We start from the raw sequence: 22,607 nt of genomic DNA, 5'->3' as shown, positions 1-22,607 counted from the left end.
TCCCAGCATACAAGCAGAGACGAAAGACCACAGCACCAGTAGTAAGGACCAGGAAGGCATGGTCAAGGGAGCAGAAGAATGCTTAAAATTATTTTAGTTGGTGGACTGAACAATAGCTAGAGATTCATCTTCAAATCTTGAATGAGTATGCCACAGTTGTAACTGACTTCATTAAGTCAAGTCAAGTCAACTTTTATTGTCATTTTGACCATAACTGCTGGTAGAGAGCATAGTAAAAATGAGACAATGTTTTTCAGGACCATGGTTTACATGACACAGTACAAAAACTAGACTGAACTACATAATTAAAAAAAACACAGAGAAAGCTATACTAGACTACAGACCTACACTGGACTGCATAAAGTGCACAAAAATAGTACCGGCATTACAGTAAATAATAAACAGGACAGTAGGGCAAGGTGTCAGTCCAGGCTTCGGGTATTGAGGAGTCTGATAGCTTGGGGGAAGAAACTGTTTTATAGTCTGGTCGTAAGAGCCCAAAGGCTTTGGAGCCTTTTCCCAGACGGTAGGAGGTGTGTGAATGAGTGTGTGTCTTTGAGGAACTACTGGACATACCCAAACCAGAAGTCATGGATGAACCAGGAGAGTCATAGTCTGCTAAGAATCTATGCCAACCAGCTGGCAGGACTGTTCAAGGACATCTTCAATCTCTAACTGCTGCAGTCGGAGGTTCCCACCTGCTTCCAAAGGGCAATAATCATACCAGTACCCAAGAGCAGAGTGAGCTGCCTCAATGACTATCACCCAGTGGCACTCACATCTACTGTGATGAAGTGCTTCTCAGAGGTTGGACATGGCTAGAACCAACTCCTGCCTAAGCAACGACCTGGACCCGATGCAATTTGCCTTTTGCCACAGTAGGTCTACAGTGCATGCAATCTCATTGGCTATCCACTTGGCCTTGGATTACTTGGACAATAGCAGTACCAATGCCAGGGTGCTGTTCATTGATTACAACTGAGCGTTCAACACCATCATAACTTCAGTTCTAACCAACAAGCTTCAAAACCTGGGCCACTGTACCTCCCTCTGCAATTGGATCCTTGACTTCATCACTGAGAGACCACACAGACAGTGCGGATTGGAAACAACATCTTCTCCTAACTATCAAAACAGACGCACCTCAATGATGCGTACTTAGCCTACTGCTCTACTCACCCTATACCCACAACTACGTGGCTAGGTAAAGATCACATGCCATCTATAAATTTGCTGCCGATACAATTATTGTTGGCAGAGTTTCTGATGATGATGAGGAGGCATACAGGAGTGATACAGATCAGTTTGTTGAGTGGTGTAGTAACAGCAACCTTGCACTTAATATCAGTAAGACCAAGGAGTTGATTGTGGATTGCAGGAAAGGGAAGTCAAGGGAACACACACCAGCTTTCATCGAGGGATCAGCAGTGAAAAGGGTGAGTAGTTTCAAGTTTCTGGGTGTCAGAAAGATCTATCCTATGCCCAGCGTATTGATGCAATTACAAAGAAAGCACAGCAGTAGCTATATTTTATCAGTAGTTTGAGGAGGCTTGGTATTTCATCTTTATCCTTGAGAGATCCTACCTGCTCCCTACTACTGAATGTACAGAATGCTCTTTAATCTTATTTTTCATGACCTTGACATCAATAGCATCACACTTACCTTGTACAATCCTTTATGCACTCACTGCAATTTCCATCCTTCAAGTAGCACGCCGCTCGGTTTGATAGCAAGATGCTGAATTCTGCTGGGCAATCCACCCCTTATGAAACAAGCACAAAAAGCAGCATTTTTCCATATGTTTCGCTTTTCGTTAAAGTATTGGCTTTGGCAAGTTACACTTTAATACCAATGAGCTCTTTTGACAGTGGAAACAATCATAGGTTTTGATTCCACCCAATTTCTAATAAGACCATAAGACAAAGAAGTAGAATTAGATCATTTAGCCCATTGAGTCAGCTCTACCATCCTACCATGGCTGAATTATTATCCCTCTCAATACCATTCTCCTACCTTATCCCTGTAACCTTTGATGCTCTTACTAAACAATCTCTGCTTTAAATACATCCAATGTCTTGGCCTCCACAGCCATCTATGGCAATGAATTCCATAGATTCACCATCCTCTGGCTAAAGAAATTCCTCCTTATCTCTGTTCTAAAGGAATATGCTTGTACTCTGAGGTTGTACCCTCTGGTCCTAGACCATCTAGGCCTTTCAATATTTGATAGGTTTCAATGAAATCACCTCTCATTCTTCTAAATTCCAGTGAGTATGGGCCCTTGAGTCATCAAGTGCTCCTCATACCTTAACCCTTTCATTCCCGGGATCATTCTTGTGAACCTCCTTCTGGACCCTCTCCAATGGCAGCACATCCTTTCTTAGGAGGCTCAAAACTGATCACAATATTCTGTGTGGTCTGACCAATTCTATATAAAGCTTCAGCATTACCTCTGTTCTTATATTCTAGCCCTCTCAAAATGAATGCTAACATTGCTTGTGCCTTCTTTACCACCAACTTAACCTACAAGTTAATTTTTAAGTAATTCTGCACAAGGACTCTGAAGTCCCTTTGTATTACTGGTTTCTGGATTTGATCTACATTTAGAAAATAGTCTACACTTTTATTCCTTCTACCAAAGCGCATGATTATACACTTCCCTACACTGTATTTCATTAGCCTCTTCTTTGCCCATTCTCCTAATCTAAGTCCTTTTACAGACTCGCTGTGCGCTTCTGCCCACTACCTGCCCCTCAACCCATCTTTGTATCATTTGCAAGCTTGGCCACAAAGCCATCAATTCTGCCATCCACATCATTGACATGAAAAGAAGTGGTCCCAACACTGACCCCTAGGGAGCACCACTAGTCAATGATAGCCAACTAGAAATGGTCCCCTTTATTTCCAATCTTTTCCTCCTGCCAATTTTCTATCCATGCTAGCACCTTTCCTGTAATATCATGGGCTCTTATCTAGTTTAGTAGCTTCACGTGCAGCACCTTCTCAAAAGTCTTCTAAACAACATCCATTGCCTCTCCTTTAACAATCCTGCTTGTTATCTCCCCAAATAATTCCCACACATATGTCAGGGACAATTTCCCCTCAAGGTATCCCTGCTGACTTCCACCTATTTTATCACATGCCTTGAAGTACCCTAAAATCTCAACCTTGCTAATGGACTCCAACATTTTCCCAACCACTGAAATCAGCTAACTGGCCTATAATTTCATCTTTTGCATCCCTCCTTCTTAAAGTGTGGAGTGATATTTGCAATTTTCCAATCCTCCTGAACTCTTTCAGATTATTGAAAGATCACAATGAATGCCTCTACAATCTCCTCATCTGTCTCTTTCAGAATCCTGGGGTCCATCTGGCCCAGGTGACTTATTTACCATCAGACCTTTCAGCTTCCCAAGTACCTTCTCCTTAGTAATAGCAACTACACTTACTTCTGACCCCGTCACTCTTGAATTTCTGGCATACTGCTAAGTATCTTCCACAGCAAAATCTGATGCAACACACTTACTGAATTCACCTGCTATTTCTCTGTATCCCATCATTACTTCTGTATGACAATTTATACTACCAGGTCATTTGGGAACTCAGGGATAAGGAAATACAACTCATGATAGCCAGCTTCAAAAGGAAGATGAGCAAGATAATAGCACATTTGTCTCTCATTTAGGGGCATCTTGCATCTATGAGAAAGATGACTGGCAATGCAGTAGATGGATGCAAGACACTTTGCATCAAAAGTGACTGCCCTTTTAAACTTCTTTCCATTCTACTCCAAACTTCAGTTGGCTTTTAAAATACATTTATATACAATGCATGACAAAGCAAATTAATAAGTCAATGTGCTGTACAAATGAGCCACCCAACCACACAGATTTATAACTTTTTAGCACAAACAAGTAATTTGACGGCTTATGGTAAGGATAATATCAGAACTTTATTCATCTCAACCTCGATTGCAAATGGTAAACCTTGGGCAAGCATAGTTTCAAGTTCACCATCCACTCATGATTTTCTTTCTTTTCCTTGAAGCTGCTGACTTTTGGTGAGATTAGATCCCCAAAGGACCAGCAGACTTACAACCTATATGGTGCCACTTCATTATACTGAGTACAGTACTCATTTGTTGCCCCTCCATGGTGGGGGTCAGTAAAATGAGCACCATCTAAATCTAACCTATCTTCGTTAAGTTTCTACGCACAGACTGACCGGCAAGAAGGTCACTGGTTAACAGTCTGAGCAGCAAATCTTACCTAATCTTTCCACTTTAGGTTTGGAGAAGTCACGGCCACTTTGTGTCATACCACTACGTAGATTAGACTCAAAGCTAACAGAATATAAAAGTAAAGATGAAATGCTGAGGCTTTAGTCAGACTACATTTGGAATATTGTGAACATGAGGAAATCTGCAGATGCTGGAAATTCAAGCAACACACACAAAGTGCTGGTGGAACATAACAGTCCAGGCAGCATCTATAGGGAGAAGCGCTATCGACATTTCAGGCCAAGACCTTTCCTCAGGACTAACTGAAAGGAAAGATACTAAGAGATTTTAAAGTAGGAGGGGGAGGGGAAAATCCAAAATGATAGGAGAAGACCGGAGAGGGTGGGGTGAAGCTAAGAGCTGGAAAGGTGATTGGCAAAAGGGATACAGAGCTGGAGAAGGGAAAGGATCATGGGACAGGAGGCCTAGGGAGAAAGAAAGGGGGAGGGGAGCACCAGAGGGAGATGGAGAACAGGCAGAGTGATGGGCAGAAAGAGAGAGAAAAACAAAAGAGGGGAAAAAAGCTAAATATATCAGGGATGGGGTAAGAAGGGGAGGAGGGGCAGTAACGGAAGTCAATGTTCATGCCTTTGGGTTGGAGGTTACGCAGCCAGTATATAAGGTGTTGTTCCTCCAACCTGAATGTGGCTTCATCTTGACAGTAGAGGAGGCCATGGACAGACATATCAGAATGGGAATGGGACGTGGAATTAAAATGTGTGGCCACTGGGAGATCCTGCTTTCTCTGGCGGACAGAGCGTAGGTGTTCAGTGAAATGGTCTCCCACTCTGCATTGGGTCTCACCAATATATAAAAGGCCACACCGGGAGCACCGGACACAGTATACCACACCAGCAGACTCACAGGTGAAGTGTCGCCTCACCTGGAAGGACTGTCTGGGGCCCTGAATGGTGGTGAGGGAGGAAGTGTAAGGGCAGGTATAGCACTTGTTCTGCTTGCAAGGATAAGTGCCAGGAGGGAGACTGGTGGGAAGGGATGGGGGGGATGAATGGACAAGGGAGTCGCGTAGGGAGCAATCACTGCTGAAAGCAGAAAGTGGGGGGGAGGGAAAGATGTGCTTGGTAGTGGGATCCCGTTGGAGGTGGCGGAAGTTATGGAGAATTATATGTTGGACCTGCAGGCTGGTGGGGTGGTAGGTGAGGATGAGGGGAACCCTATCCCGAGTGGGGTGGTGGGCGGATGGTGTGAGGGCAGATGTACGGGAAATGGGAGAGATGCGTTGGAGAGCAGAGTTGATGGTGGAAGAAGGGAAGCCCCTTTGTTTAAAAAAGGACATCTTTTTTTGGGTCCCTTGTCTAAGAAAGGATGTGCTGCCATTGGAGAAGGTCCAGAAGAGGTTCACACGAATGATCCCTGGAATGAAAAATTAAATGTACGAGGAATAATTGATGGTTTTGGCCTTTACTCGCTGGAGTTTAGAAGAATGAAGGAGGATCTCATTGAAAACTATCAAATGTTGAATGGCCTAGACGAAGTGGACGTGGAGAAGTTGTTTCCTATATTGATGGAGTCTAGGACTAGAGGGAACAGCCTCGGAATGGAAGGATGTCCCTTTAAAACAGATGAGGAGGAATTTCTTTAGGGAGGGTGGTGAATCTATGAAATTCATGACCACAGATGGCTGTGGAGGCCAAGTCATTTATATTTAAAGCAGAGGTTCATAGGTTCTTGATTAATCAAGGCATCAAAGGTTATTGGGAGAAGGCAGGAGAATCAGGTTGAGAGAGGTAATAAATCAGCCATGATGGAATAGCAAAGCAGACCCAATAGGCCGAATGGACTAATTCTGCTCCTATGTCTTATGGTCTTACAGCATGTTATTGCTTCATTTTTATTTTTAAAATTGACTTGGTGTACTACATATGGATTTTTGAATATAAATGGTTTGGGGAAAAAAATGTTAACAAATGTATATCAGAACAACCAAAACAAAAGGCCTGACTGTCTTACAGTAACCATATTTTATTATACTTCCTCTTAGCTATAGGTTGCTTTTACATTATGTACAAAGAACATAATGGGCATTCAGGGGATACAAATTCTCCATAAGTAAATTAAAAGTAGCCTTATGAATAGCAATATTAATCACATCTAACCAGTGGAAAACATTTATGTATTTAAACCATCAATGAAAAACAGTATTTAAAATCAAATTCATGTGTTAAACTCAAACATGGAAACATTTTACCTCCAAAATTTTGTACATATGATTAGAATGAATGCATATGTATATGCAATGTGCTTTAATCAATATATTAAAAGGCTGCTATCATACCTGATTCAGAAAGCTCTGTAATAGCTTTACTGTATTTCATCACTGCATCTCCAAATTGTCCAGTTTTGAACAGTTCATTTCCTTCACTCTTAAGCTTTGATACAGCAGAAGGCAGAGCCCCTAGGCTGTTCGCTTCTTTCTCTGTCTGTGAACTTGACCCAGGGGAAAGAATCTGGTTGGAGTCAGTTCTCGGAGATTCTTGGCCTTCTCTTAGCACTGAAACTGAAATATTCTTGACATTTTCACTTTTTGTTTCATGTTTGTGTCTACTTCGTTCTGTTTCCCTTAATCCTGTTAAATTACCATCAGAATCTTTATTGTTTTTCTGTGCTGCAGTATTGCCACTTTTCTTCTCTTTAGTCTGACTTTCTCGAGTGGGTGAACATTTTTTCTGAACATTCCCCATGACAGCATTTACCTTTGATGTTTCTCTGCCCACCGGTGTATTAGGATCTAGAAGGAAGTTCATATATTACAAGTCAGATTGCATCAGTGGAAAGAACTATTGCAGTCCTTAAGAAGGGGAAGGTAAAGAAACTGCAACACATGTTTAATAGGGTAACAGCATGGCACTCAGATTGAAAACGATGTCCAAGGTAAGAGACCTTCAGCAAAGTTCACAGTCAGCTAATTGGAAAAAGAATGTTAAGAATGCACTTAATTTTCATGAAATGTAAAAGCAGTACTTCCCTCTTTATGAGCATAGGCAGAGAGCTGTTTGCTTTATAACCAGTGAGTCAACTAAACCTACTGTGAAAAAATACCAATCAACCCAACCAAGAAATTAAGTGTATTGGCAAACACTGCATGATCTTAAGCCAATGTATTATTTATTAAAATGATTTTTAAAAAAAACTTTATTTTCTGTAATAAGTATTTTCAGTTTTGTTTGAATGCAGGTTATAAATAGGAGTATAGAAACTGCGCTGAGTAATACTTAAAAAAAGCATGAATACAGTGGATTCCAGTTGATTAGACCATCAGTTAATCAGGGCAGACACTTGCTTGGGACAAATCTTAGGAACAGAAACTAAAAGGGAAATTAGCTAGGATTTGCTCTGTTTATTTGGGACAGTATGGCACTGAATTGGAGCTGGAGTTTCCAACCAACTTCAGCTGCGTGCATTTGTATTGCCATTAGACACTATACTCTGCTTAGAACGAATGGATTTTAAGTAGCTTCAGGTGCATGTGCTTGTATTCAAAAGGCAGTGATTTTGTCACTGATAGTTGGCGATATAATTCAGAACTGTTTTGCTCACCGTGGTTTAAAGCACCTAGGCTTGAAGATGCCAAACATGGCTGGAAGTGAAAATGAAATGATTTCGCTACTTCAGCAAGTTAGGAACGATGGAAGAATTTGGAGGTATCGACAATCATCTTGAATGCTACAATGAAGCTGAAGATTTGGAGGATGCAATCATCAACAACATTGTATGAAGGCAGTCCATTGTCTACACCAGGTGTCTGCACTGATTTTGTTCATTTACAGTCAATCAAAAGAACACTGCAGCTGATAAATTCCTCTGTCGAACTAACATTAATAGTTCTTAGGAACTAATACACAGAAGTGACCTTTACAGCACAATATGATGCAAGATCAATTTTGCCTGAATTTAAATATTGTAATTGTGGCCGTCACCAGTTCTTTCCTCATCCCTGGCCACTCTATCCCCAACCACAAGTGAACTCCTCCACTATATCAATGCTGCGTGGATAACCCCTTTCCCTACCCTCTCCCTCGTCCTGCTCCCCACTTCCCTGGACCGCAGGCTCTTGCTCTTGCTCTTCCTCTCATTCTCTCCTCAAGTGCCCTTTAACACTCTTCCCTCCTCACAAGACATCTCTCCCCGCTCCTTGGGCACATTCTCCCCTCTCCCTGGACTCCCTTTCTCTGCTGATAGGACATTCTGTCCTTGAACACCTAATCCTCAGTCACCTTGTTCCACTTTTTTCTTTCCTCACTCATTTGTCCCATATTCAGCCACCATTATAGTGCAGGCTGCAGCAACTAGAAAACAGGAAACAGAGAAAAGGAGGAGGCCATTTCTGCTCTGGGAAAAGTCTAGCTATCCATTCAATCAATGCTTCGTATCATCTTGTGCAGCAAAGAAGGTTATCTCATATTACAATAGGATGTAGATCAACTCATAAAATGGGCCAAGGAGTGGCAAATGGAATTTAACTCGGGCAAGTGCAAGTGCTGATTTTGAGAAGTTAATCCAGGGCAGGACTTAAACAGGGTCCTGGAGAATGTTACAGAATAGAGACACCTAGGGCTACAAATGCACAGTCCCATGAAATAGGTGAACACGGGTGGTGAAGGTGGTGCTTCATTTGGTCAGAGTATTGAGTACAAGAGCTGCGATGTCGTGTTACAACTGTACAAGATGCTGGTGAGACCACAACTGGAGTATTGTATGCAGTTCCAGTCACCTAGCCATAGGAAAGTTGTGATTAAGTTGCAAAAGATAGATAAAATAGTCACAAGGATGTTACTAAGACTTGAGGGCACGAGATACCAGGAAAGACTGGATAGACTGGGGCTTTTTTCCCTCCTGGGAGGTGAGCAGATGTATATATGTAAAATTATGAGCAGCAGAGACAAGGTGAATGATCACAGACTTCTTCCCATGTAGGGGGACATCCAAACTAGAGGACATAGATTTAATATGAGAGGGGAGAGATTTAAAAAGGACCCGAAGGCAAGACTTTCCACACAAAGTGTGGTGGTTATTTGGAACAAATTACCAAAACAAGGATACAATTACAAAGTTTAAAAGACATTTGGACAGGTACATGGATAGGAAAGGTTAGAGGGAGAGGGGCCCTTTTAAGCCAATGAAACTAGCTCAGGTAAGCAACTTGATCAGCTTGGACAAGATGGGCTGAAGAGCATGTTTTTGAGCTATTCTATGACTCCAATTAATTAGAACCGTAGACCACTATAGCACAGTACAGGCCCTTCAGCCCTCCATGTTGTGCCGACCCATATAATCCTTAAAAAAAAACGTACCCTGGGAAACAGTTACTGACTATCCACCCTATCTATGCCTCTCAAACTTGTAGACCTTTATCAAGTTCCCTCTCATTCTTCTACTCTCCAAAGAGAAAAGTCCCAGCTCTGCTAACCTTGCTTCATGTAACTTGTTCTCCAAACCAGGCAACATCCTGGTAAATCTCCTCTGCACCCTCTCCACAGCTTCCACATCCTTCCTATAATGAGGTGACCAGAATTGAACACAATACTCTAAGTGCCGTCTCACCAGAGATTTGTAGAGTTGCAACATGACCTCCCTACTCTTGAACTTTATGAAGCCTAGCACCCCATAGGCCTTCTTAACTACCCTATCAACCTGCGCAGCGACCTTGAGGGATGTATGGATTTGAACCCCAAGGTCCCTTTGTTCATCCACACTCTTAAGTAACTAACCATTAATCCTGTACTCAGTCTTCTGGTTTGTCCTTCCAAAATGCATCATCTCACACTTGTCCGGAATCAACTCCATCTGCCATTTTTCTGCCCAACTCTGCAGTCTGTCTATATCCTCTTGAAACCTTCGACAACCTACAGCTCCATCCACAACTCCTCCAATCTTCATGTCATCCGCAAACTTACTCACCCATCCTTCCGCCTCTACATCCAGGTCATTTATAAAAATCAGCAATAGCAGGGGTCCCAGAACAGATCCCTGCGGCACTCCACTAGTCATCGACCTCTAGGCAGAATACTTTCCTTCCACAACTACCCTTTGCTTTCTTCCTTTAAGCCAATTTTTAATCCAAACAGCCAAGGTTCCACTTATCCCTTGCCTCATGACTTTCTGGATGAGTTTCTCATGAGGGACCTTGTCAAATACTTTGCTAAAGTCCATGTAGACCACATCCACTGCTCTACCCTCATCAATTTCTTTTATTACCTCTTCAAAAAACTCAATCAGGCTCGTGAGGCACGGTCTTCCCTTCACAAAGTCATGTTGACTATCCATGAGTAGACTGTACTTCTCCAAATGCTCATAGATCCTATCTTTAAGAATCCTTTCCAGTAGTTTGCATGCCACCGACATAAGACTCACCGGTCTATAGTTCCCAGGTTTCTCCCTATTACCTTTTTTAAACAAGGGAACTACATTTGCCATTTTCCAGTCCTCCGGCACTTCCCCTGCAGCCAAAGAGGATTCAAAGATCATAGCTAATGCTCCTGTGATCTCTTCTCTCAATTCCCACATGTATATCATATCCTGCCCTGGGGATTTATCAATCTTAATGTTTTTAAGAAGATCCAGCACTTCTTCCTTAATCTCCACATTGTCCAGTACACAGGCCTGCTCTACTTCGACCTCATCCTGATCAAGATCCTTTTCACTTGTGAATACTGAAGCAAAGTATTCATTTAGGACCTCCCCAACCTCCTCCGCTTCCAGGCACATGTTGCCGTCTTTATCCTTTAGCGGTCCCACCTTCGTTCTCGTCATCCTCCCATTCTTCACATACGCATAGAACGCCTTGGGGTTCTCCTTAATCCTACATGCCAAGACCTTCTCATGCCCCCTTCAAGTTCTACGTCCTTTCTTTTGCTCCTTCCTGGCTACCCTATATTTCTCATAAGCCCCTCCTACTTCCTGCTTCTTATATCTAACATATGCTTCCTTTTTCCTCGACGAGCTGCCTCACGTGTTTCATCAGCCACGGTTCCCTTTTCCTACCATTTTTTCCTTGCTTCAGTAGGACAAATCTATCCCGAATCCAGCTCAAATGGTCCCTAAACTTCTCCCACATTACTTCTGTGCTTTCCCCTTTGAACATCTGTTTCCAATTTACTCTCGCTAGTTCCTGCCTCATCCCTTCAAAGTTAGCCCTTCCCCAGTTAAGCACTTTACCATTTTGTCTGATTTTATCCCTTTCCATAGCTATGCTGAAGCTAAGGGAGTTGTGGTCACTCTCACCAAAATGCTCCCCCACCAAGAGGTCTGTCACCTGACCAGGTTCATTACCCAGAACTAGATCCAGTATAGCTTCTCCTCTCGTCGGCTGGTCCACATACTGTGTCAGGAATCCTTCTTGAACACACCTGACAAATTCAGCCCCATCTATCCCCCTTGCATTCAGGAGGTGCCAGTCAATATGAGGGAAATTGAAATCTCCCATAACTACTACCCTGTGTTTCCTGCACCATTCTAAAATCTGCCTGCTTATCTGCTCCTTGGTGTCCCGAAGGCTATTTGGGGATTGATCCCTTCCTATTAATGACTTCCACCCAGATTGACTCCATGGACACTCTTTCTGCAGCGTCCTCCCTTTCTATAGCTGTGATACTATCCCTGACCAGCAATGCCACTCCCCCCCACCTTTTCTACCTCCCATCCTATTCCTTTCAAAACACCTGAACCCCGGGACCTGCATCATCCAATCCTGCCCTTTCTCCAACGAAGTTTCAGTAATGGCCACATCATAGTCTCACATACTAATCCATGCTCTTAAGTTCATCCTCCTTGTTCCTAATACTCCTAGCATTGAAATAGACACATTTCAACCCCTCTAACTGGCTACAATTATGTTCTGTCCCCTGCCTGTCCTTCCTCATCAACTCCGAACTCTTAGCATCATGCCCTTGTCCTTCTACCTTAATCCCTGCACTCACATTCTGATTCCCACCCTCCTGCCAAATTAGTTTAAACCCTCCCCAACAGCTCTATCAAACCTGCCCGCCAGGATATTGGTCCCCCTGGGATTCAAGTGCAACCCGTCCTTTTTGTACAGGTTACACCCGCCCCAAAAGGGGTCCCAATAATCCAGAAATCTGAATCCCTGCCCCCTGCTCCAATCCCTCAGCCACATATTTATCCTCCACCTCATTCTATTCTTATTCTCACTGTCACGTGGCACAGGCAGTAATCCCGAGATTACTACCTTTGAGGTCCTGCTTTTCAACTTCCTTCATAACTACCTGTAGTTTTCTTTCACGAACTCTTCCCTTTTCCTACCTACGTCATTAGTAGCAATATGTACCACGACCTCTAGCTATTCTCCCTCCCACCGCAGGATATTTTGGACACAGTCAGAAACATTCTGGACCCTGGCACCTGGGAGGCAAACAACTATCAGAGTTTCTTTCCTGCATCCACAGAATCGCCTGTCTGAACCCCTGACTATAGAGTCCCCTATCACTACTGCCTTCTTCTTCCTTTGCCTACCCTTCTGAGCCACCGGGCCAGACTCTGTGCCAGAGGCATGGCCACTGTCGCTTCCCCCAGGTAGGCTGTTCCCCCCCTAATAATACTCAAACAGGAGTACTTATTGTCAAGGGATACAGCCACAGGGGTATTCTCTAGTACCTGAGTCTTCCCCTTCCCTCGACTGTGACCCATTTTTCTGTCCCCCATAGCCCAGGGGTGACCACCTGTCTGTAACTCCTCTCTATCACCTCCTCACTCTCCCTGACCAGACGAAGGTCATCGAGCTGCAGCTCCAGCTCCCTAACATCATCCCTTAGGAGTTCCATCTTGATGCACTGGGTGCAGATGTGGCCGTCCGGGACACCGGGAGACTCCAGGACCTCCCACATCTGACACTGACCACAGAAACTGGCCTCACATACATACGACCTCCTTTTGCAATCAACAACTGCCTCACCTCATCCCGTTACCACCGAAACCTGTGGAGCCAAAGCCCTTTCACTCTGCTGCCTCCCACTCCACTGCCCGCTGGATATGGCTGCCTTCTTTTTAAACTGTTCACGCTCAACAGGCAGACGTCACGCGCCTGCGCAGTCTGGCCTCTCTTCCCCCAAGAACTCAAAATGTCTTCCCGCTGGAAATCATTAGGTGCTCTCCTACTGTCTTCTTGTTCCGAATCAAAAACTTCTGCAGATTCTATGAAAGTAGCAACACGGCTAGACAGGGTGGTGAAGGCATATGACATGGTTGCCTTCAATGGCTGAAGAAATGAATATGTCATGTTACACTTGTAAATGAACGTGGTTAGGCCAACCTTGGAGTAGTTCTGATCGCCACCCTGCAGAAAATGTGATTAGGCTAGAGAGGGTGCAGAAAAATTTTACATGGATTTTGTCTGGATTAGATGGTTTGATTATAAAGAGAAATTGGACAGGTTAGATCTGTTTTCCCCAGAGCGAAGGAGGCCAAGTGGTGACATGATAGAGGTGAGCAAAATTATGTGAGATATAGATAGCAGGGATAGCAGCGTGGAGCTACATCTCTACCAAAGGCAGTGTAATTGCAGTGCACTGTGCTCCTTCCCTCAGCTAGCCTGCAGGTCAACCTTGGGCAAGGTGTTAGCTGCCCCCACCCCATCCCACCCCCGGATCAGGGCCATGGTAGTAGGTGGTGGATGGTCGTATGAACAACTGGTGCATATCACTAGTTCTGGTTATGTAACCTCTGATGCCAGGCAGACAATCCCTATGATGGCAGGGGTTACCCGTCTTGTAAAGACACTGCCCAGAAGAAGGCAACGGCAAACAACCTCTGTAGAAAAATTTGCTATGAACAATCATGGTCATGGAAAAATCATGATCGCCCATGTCATATGACACAGCACATAATGAAAGGACAAAAGACAGTGAAGATGGCCCCAAGTCTGCTCCCATAGCCAGTTGTCTAAAATTAGAGGGCAGAGCTTTAAGGAGAGAAAGACAAATTTTCAAGGGGATCCAAGCAGGAAATTTTTCCACACAAAAAGTAGTTGGTATCTAGACTAAGTTGCTAAAGAAGATGTGTAGGCAGGTACAGGTTGATCAGAAGTCCGCAAGTTGAAGCCTAATGGATTTGGATGATTGTCCATGTGTGTGGGTGCAATTGTTGTTTTATTGCTTGCTATGTCCTGTGTTGTTCTACCAAGCAAGTGTAGGCACGCTATGCTGGCACTGGAATGCGTGGCAATATTTGTGGGCTGCTCCCAGCACATCCCTAGGTGTCTTGGACGTTAATGCAAATGACGCATTTCACTGTATGTTTAGATGTATAAATAAATCTGAATCTGAAACAGTAGGAATACTTAGGAGTTATCTGGACAGGTACCTGAATGAGCAAGACATGGACATATATAGTCTTATCCGGGGCAAGTAGAATTAATATAGAGAAACATGATGGTTTGCATGAACATGGTGGGCCAAAAGGCCCAATTCCGTGCTGCACAGCTCTCTGACAATTGAAAAAGATTACATCTCATTCCCTCTATCAGCATTCCAGGAACCAACCCGGTGAACATTTGTTACACTCCTATCCTTCCTTGGGTTCAGTATTATTTATTTACTATATTTTATTATTTGCATGATTTGTCTTCTTTGCACATTGGTTGTTTGTTCGTCTTCGTTACCTAATGATTTTATAAGTTCCATTGTACTTCTTTAATTTCCTGTAAATGCCTACAAGAAAATGAATCCTGAAGTACGTATTTGGCGGCATATATGTAATTCGACAATACATTTACTTTGAATACCAGATATAGAAAGGGACAAAGTATTGGAGAGAGAAAGAAAGATCAGTTCTGAGTGAGAATGGGTCAGGCAGGCCAGATAGCAGAGATGAAGGGTTGAAGAGGACTGAGGAGGGGTTAGAGGGGAGGGAGAGCTGTTTAAGGATGGCTCTTTCCCCTCATTAGTACTCACAAATCGCAGTAGGCTGATTATTGCTGTCAAAAACTCAGTGTTTAGTGAAAAAACCAAACGAGGAAACATCCTGATTTTGATTATGCGGTCTTAGGGATGAATTCTGGCTAAATAAGCAAAACTGGCCACTGGGCCTCCATTACTTGTCACTGAAAACTTATTACAGTCTACCCCTGCATTATAGCAGACAATACCAAATTACTTACCCTCACTTACCTGTCCAGAATTCACAAATCACCAACGAAAATATTTAAGATATGATATTAAAACTTGCTCTTATGGAATTCAATTAATACATGCATGGAGAGAACTGAATTAGATTAGCGTGGATTATGATTACAGCCTGTTGGCTCACAGCAGGAAGCTATTTGAGAGATTTGCTTTAAAGCTGACAAGACAATCCTTTCTATTGATACTCGTGGAATGATACTTTATCAAACAATGTGATATTCATTCACAAACAAGTGAAAATCTGCAGATGCTGGAAATCCAAGCAACACACAAAATGCTAGAGGCTCTCAGCTAGCCAGGCAGCATTAATGGAAAACAGTATAGTCATTGCTAGTTAATTAAAACAATAATCATTTCCTCTTCTCCCTATGAAAAAAATCAGAATTAACTTGTCAACAGACAGCAAACCCATGGGGATTTTATTAGTAAAGAAAAATTTGTCTTGGGGATGCACCTCCACTTACAGTATTAAAAGTCTAAGGCACACAAATAGAGCTAGAGTGCCTAAGGCTTTTGCACAGTACCATAGTAATTTTATGAATTACACCATACTGCTGCCACAAATAAAACAAATTTCATGACATACGTAAGTGAAGATAAATCTGATTCTGATATGGATCTGTATTGTGGGCTGAGAGTGGGAAGGAGGCAGTGAGAGGAGAGGGAGCGATAGGCACCAGAGAGACATTCTGTAATAATCAAGAAACCAATTGTTTGGAATCAAATTATGTTGCCTGGTGTCTCAGGGATGGGTGTGTCTGCACCCACACTAATTCCCACCCCAGCATTCCTTCTCTGTCACCTGTCCCACACCCATCCAGCAGCACTCCACCCTCACCATTCCCAATATCCTTTGCTCCTGCCAGATTGACAAACTCACTAAGACTTTTGCACAGTACTGTATTACAGAGTATTCAGTGGGGAAAAGAAATCACAGCACTGATGTTTTTTTCTGGGAAAACAACCCCCCTGTAATGCAGGGGTACATGGTAATTTGATGTTGCTGTTTTGAAATGTCCAGCACAGAAATGGATCCTTTCAGCCCACCACATCCTTGACAACCATGATGCTCATCTGTGGTAATCTAGTTTGACTGCATTAGGCCTGTATCCCTCTACACCTTTCTACACCAGTTAGTTACCTGTCCAAAATCCCTTTAATCATTGTAATTACACTCATGGCCACAAGGAGGTACCTTGGCTACTGAGTGTATGTTTGTAGTCTTCTGCTGCTGTGGCCCATCCACTTCAAGTTTTGATGTGTTGTATGACTAGAGATGCTCTTCTGCACCTACTGATGTAACACATGGTTATTTGACTTTCTGTTGAATCAGTCTGGCCATTCTCCTCTAATCTCTCTCATTACAGGGCATTTTTGCCCACAGAACTGCTACATAGATCACATTTTTTCCTAATTCTGACATCTGGACTGAACAACAACTGAACCTCCCGATCACGTCTGCATGCTTTTATACATGAGTTGCTGCCACATGATGGGCTGATTAGACATCTGCGTTAATGAGTAGGTGTACAGATGTACAAGTGGCCACTGAGTGTCCTGCTGTGTCCCGAGACAATCTTCTTCACCATCTACAACTCCATTAATTTCTGCTGTTGTCTGTAAATTTATCTACATTGTCATCCCTGTCATTTATATACATATATTACAAACAACAAAGATCCTAGCATCAATACCAGTAGGGCACCACCTGTTACAGATTTCCAATCAGAAGACACTCATCCACCACTACCCTCTTATCACCAAGCCAATTTCAGGTCCAGTTTATCAGCATGCTTCAGATCCTTTGTGCCTTAATATTCTGGACAATCCTACCATGTACAACATTTTAAATCTCCACAAACCACATTTGTCATTCTGCCTTCATCAATTTTCCTAGTATGTACTTCCTTAAAAGAATCAGATTTGTGAGGCATGATTTCCCACATTCAAAATACAGTGGCGCTAGAAAGTTTGTGAACCCTGTAGAATTTTCTTTATTTCTGCATAAATATTACCCAAAATTTGATCAGATCTTCACACGTCCTAAAACTAGAAAAAGAGAAATCAATTAAATAAATAATACAAAAGCATTATACTTGTTCATTTAGTTATTGAGAAAAATGATCCAATGTTACATGTATTTGTTGACAAAAGTACATGAACCTCTTGGGTAATGCCTCCTACAAACATTATATCGAGTCAGTTATTCCAATCAATGAGATGAGATTGGAGGTTGGGTTGCAGAGGTGCCTTACCCTATAAATAGGACACACAAAGCCTGCTCTTCTCAAGAAAGATCTGTTTATCTGCGCTATGCTTTGATCAAAACAACTTTCAGAGACCTTGGAAGAAGAATTGTAAAGATGCATGAAGCTGGAAAAGGCTACAAAGCATTTCTAAAGACCCGATTGTTCATCAGTCCACAGTAAGAGAAATTGTTTACAAATGGAGAAAACCCAGTACTGTTGCTACTTTCTCTAGGAGTGGGCTTCCTGCAAAGATCACACCAAGAGCACAATGTGCAATGCTGAAGGAGGTGAAAAAGAAACCAAGGGTAACAGCAAAAGCTGCAGAAATCTCTAGAATGTGCTAAAGTCTCTGTTCCTGTGTCCACTATAAGAAAAATACTGAACAAGAATGGTGTTCATGGAAGGACACCGTGGATGAAACCACTATTCTACAAAAAAAATTTACTGCACGTCTCAAGTTTGCAAAAGACCACCTGGATATTTACAATCCTTATGGGACAATGTTCTGTGGACAGCTGAGACAAAAATTGAACAATCCTGTGGCATTTTTGGCAGTTCCCTTGAGGAACATGACTAGTCACTGGCAGTCAACCAGAAAAGGCCCCTTTTATTCCCACTCACTGCCTCCTGCCTGTCAGCCATTCCTCTATCTATGCTAGTATCCTTCCTGTAATGCCACAGGATTTTATCTTGTTAAGCAGCCTCATGTGTAGCACCTTATCAAATGCCTTCTGAAAATCTAAGTAAATGACATCCACTGCCTCTCCTTTGTCCACTCTGCTTGTTACTTCCTCCAGGAACTCGAACAGATTTGTCAGGCAAGATTTCCCTTTCCAGAAAACATGCTGACTTTGACTTATTTTAGCATTAGTCTCCAAGTACCACGAAACCTCATCCTTAATAATAGACTCCAACACTTTCCCAATCACTGAGGTTGTATTAACCGGCCCATAATTTCAAACAAGAGAAAATTTGCAGATGCTGGAATTCCAAATAACGCACAAAAAATTTTGGAGGAACTTAGCAGGCCAGGTAGCACCTATGGAAAAAAGTACAGTTGACGTTTTGGGCCAAGGCCCTTCAACAGGACTGGACAAAAAAAAATGAGGGGTACATTCAAAATGTGGGGAAGGAGAAAGAGCCTGTAATTTCCTTTATTTTGCCTTCCTCCCTTCTTAAAGAGTGGAGTGACATTTGCAATCTTCCATTACTCTGGGACCATGCCAGAATCAAGCGATTCTTGAAAGGTTATGACTAATGCATCCGTTATCTCTTTAGCAACCCCTCTCAGGACACCTGGATGTAGTCCATCTGGTCCAGGTCACTTATCCACCTAAAGACTTTGGAGTTTGCCTTGCACTTTTTCCTTTTAATAGCAATGGCACTCACTCCTGCTCCCTGACACTCACAGACCTCTGGCACATTGCTAGTGTTTTCCAGAGTGAAGACAGTGCAAAGTATCCATTATGTTTATCTAGCATTTCTTTGACCGCCATCACTACCTCGCCAGCATCATTTTCCAGTGGTCCAATATCAACTCTCAACTTGCTTTTACTCATTATATAACTGAAAAAACTTCTAGTATGCTGCTTTGTATTATTGGCTAGTCTGCCCTCATATTTCATCTTTTCCCTTCTTATAGCTTTTTAAGTTGCTTTTTGTTGGATTTTTAAAACTTCCCAATCATCCAACTTCCCACTCACTTTTGGTACCTTATATGCCCTTTCCTTGGCTTGTATGCAGTCCTCAACTTCCTTTGTCAGCCACGGTTGCCTAGCCCTGCCATTGATAACTTCTTCCTCTGTGAGACATATCTATCCTGTCCCTTGTGAATGATTCCCAGAAACTTCAGCCAACTCTGTTCTGCTGTCCTCCTTGCCAATCCACCTGGGCAAGCCCTTCTCTCATGCCTTTATTCCATTGCGATACCGATACACGTGAGTTATGCTTCTTCTCAAATTGCAGTTATGTCTTCAATCATAGTATGATCACTGCTTCCTCAGGCTTCCTTTACATTAAGGTCCCTAATAAGATCTGAGTTATTACACAACACTCAATCTAAGATAGCCTTTCCCAGAGAGGGCTCAAGCACAAGCTGCTCTAAAATGCCATCTCATGGGCATTCAACACATTCCCTCTCTTGTGACATGCCCTTTCCAGCTCTCTTTGCAATATTAACCCCACATCTTGGCTACTACTTGGAGGCCTATATATGATTTCCATAATTTTTTTTACCCCTGAAATTTCTTAACTCCACTCACAAAGATTCAACATTCTCTGACCCTATGTTACCTCTTTCTAAAGACGTAATTCCATCTTTTACTGATAGGGCCGCACCACAGCCTATGCCTTCTTGCCGGTCCTTTCGATACAAAGTATATCCTTTAACATTAAGCTCCTAACGATGGCCTTCTTTCAGCCATGGCTCAGTGATGACCACAACATCATACTGACCAATCTCTAATTGCACCGTGAGATCATCCACCTTATTCCGAATGCTACACCTATTTGAATACAGCACCTTCAGTCCTGCATTCTTTACGCTTTTGAATTTTACCTTTGTGGTAGAATTTAACTCTTGGCTCTGTCTGCATTGTACCCAATCATTGGCTTGTCCTTCCTTGCATTCATGTTACACTCATCATCTATTGGTAAACATAAAGATGCTGCCCAACCTGCTGAGTTCATCCAGCTTTTTTGTTCATCTATTTGTAAGTCTGTTGGCTCATCCTCTGCTCTATCACACTGATTCCCGTCCCTCTACCATATTAGTTTAAACTCATTCATATCTCATCAAGTCCTGGAATTTATTCACCCTAATGTACTCCAATATTTCTACCACTTCCTCCTTCCAGATACAGAAAATTAATGTACCCCTCCCTAACCCCCAGCTTCAGTGTCCTTTCCTTAATGAATTCCAAAGAGAAACATTAATTTAGGATCATGCTCATATCCCTCAGTTCTACATATAGGTTGCCCTTCTAGTCTCTCCTTCAGTGCTATAGTGTCCCAGATATTGAAACACAAGTGTTATGCTTGAACTCCCAACTTCTATTTGAGTATTAAATGGTTCTACTGAGCCAAAGCTAATGATTACATTCATAGGGAACAGATCTGAAAATGAGCAAGCTGTGATACAGGTCCCCACCATTGTCCATAAAGAGTATGTACATTCTTGTCATGACTGCATGGGTTTTCTCTGGGTGCACCACATTCCAAATACTTATGGTTAGGGTCAGTGAACTGTGGGCATGCTATGGTGGCACCGGAAACCTGGCTAAATTTGCAAGCTGCTCCCAGCACATTGTTGCTCATTAACACAAACTACACACTTCACTGTATGTTCGGATATTTTAATGTAACATGTTGCAAATAAAGCTGCTTATGATAGAGATATAATATCAAGATCATCCAAAACAAACATACAGTACAAATTGACTTTAGGATACAATAAACTGTATCTTAAACTTAATTTTTGAAATATTTCATTGCCAATTGTTTAATTTCATTTATTGGATAGAGAAACTGGCTTTCTTGTCCAAGCTTTCCTTGAATAATCAGCTGCAAAAGGTTATGACACCAACAGAGAGACAAATAGTGGTTCCTGCAATATGCTTTTAGCAGTAACAGTGCCACCCTGTGGAGATGAATTAAATAGAAGCTGATATTCAGTTGGGTCAGATATCATCTGAGGAGGGGTCAAAATGTATTACCCAAGTACATATATGTCACTACATATAATCTTGAAATTCATTTTCTTGCAGGCATTTACAGGAAAATAAAAAATACATTAGAATTTATGAAAAACTATAAATAACTACACTGACATACTGTAGCAGTGTGCTACACGCAGCGCTAAAATAACGACACGGAGTCGGTAAACTGCAGTTAAAGAAGATTTTATTCGAACTTCACAGCCTTGCTTTAATGCCTCCCTGATCCCGCCCTCCCCGGGTGCGGATGCTGTAGGGGGCACGTACTCACAATCCCCCGCAGGCTTTTCCCTTTGTTGGTGAAGCAGACATGGCGCCCTTTTGGGACTGGCCTTTGTGCTGGCGCGCTGGCTATTTGTGAGCCGGTTCGAGTGCACTAGGAAGTGGGTCGCCACATAACCCCCCCCCCCCCCCCCCAGAACCGGCAATACACCCCCCCCAATATCCACAGTCTGGGCCGGACCCTGTTTGGGAGGTCAGCCTCTGCGCCGCGGTGCCAGAAACTCGACCGGTTGCGCCAAGTCCACATGGGCCGGTTTGAGTCGGTCCACCGTGAAAACCTCCTCTCTTCCCCCAACGTCCAGCACGAACGTGGACCCGTTGTTCCTGAGCACCGTAAACGGCCCCTCATAGGGCTGTTGCAGCGGTGGCCGATGCCCGTCCCTTCGTACAAACACAAACTTACAGTTCTGTAGGTCTTTGGGTACATGGGTCGGGGTCCGTCCGTGCTGTGAAGTCAGTACGGGGGCCAGGTTACCGAGCCTCTCGCGTAGTCTGCCCAGGACTGCTGCGGGTTCTTCCTCTTGCCCCCTCGGGGCTGGTATGAACTCTCCTGGGATGACCAGGGGTGCACCTTACACCAACTCGGCCGATGAGGCGTGCAGATCTTCTTTGGGTGCCGTGAAGATGCCGAGTAGGATCCAGGGAAACTTGTCCACCCAGTTAGGCCCTTTGAGGCGGGCCACGAGAGCCGACTTTAGGTGACGATGGAAATGCTCCACCAGGCCGTTCAACTGTGGGTGGTAGGCAGTTGTGTGGTGCAGCTGTGTCCCCAAAAGGCTGGCCATAGCCGACCACAGGCTGAAGGTGAACTGGGCGCCTCTGTCAGAGGTAATGTGGGCCGGTACACCAAAGCGGGACACCCAGTTGGCGATCAGTGCCCGGGCACGAGATTCGGAGGTGGTGTCGGTGAGCGGGATCACCTCTGGC

At 43.3% G+C, this 22,607-nt stretch overlaps 1 protein-coding gene across 7 annotated transcripts in view; it reads right to left on the bottom strand.

Moving 5' to 3' along the window:
- The window catches only part of LOC132395291 (sperm-associated antigen 1-like), a 151,397-nt gene that overhangs the window by 68,932 nt on the left and 59,858 nt on the right, over window positions 1-22,607 (bottom strand). For all 7 annotated transcript variants that reach the window (XM_059971684.1, XM_059971703.1, XM_059971721.1 and 4 more), the window contains 2 exons: window positions 6,577-7,029; window positions 1,664-1,763 (listed from right to left, as the gene is read on the bottom strand). In XM_059971684.1, the coding sequence (XP_059827667.1) occupies window positions 1,664-1,763; window positions 6,577-7,029 (553 nt within the window). The remainder of the gene's footprint in view (window positions 1-1,663; window positions 1,764-6,576; window positions 7,030-22,607) is intronic.

This window comes from Hypanus sabinus, chromosome 1 (assembly GCF_030144855.1).
Source record: "Hypanus sabinus isolate sHypSab1 chromosome 1, sHypSab1.hap1, whole genome shotgun sequence".
Classification (NCBI taxonomy): Eukaryota; Metazoa; Chordata; class Chondrichthyes; order Myliobatiformes; family Dasyatidae; genus Hypanus; species Hypanus sabinus.
This window is presented reverse-complemented; position numbering and strand designations above follow the sequence as displayed.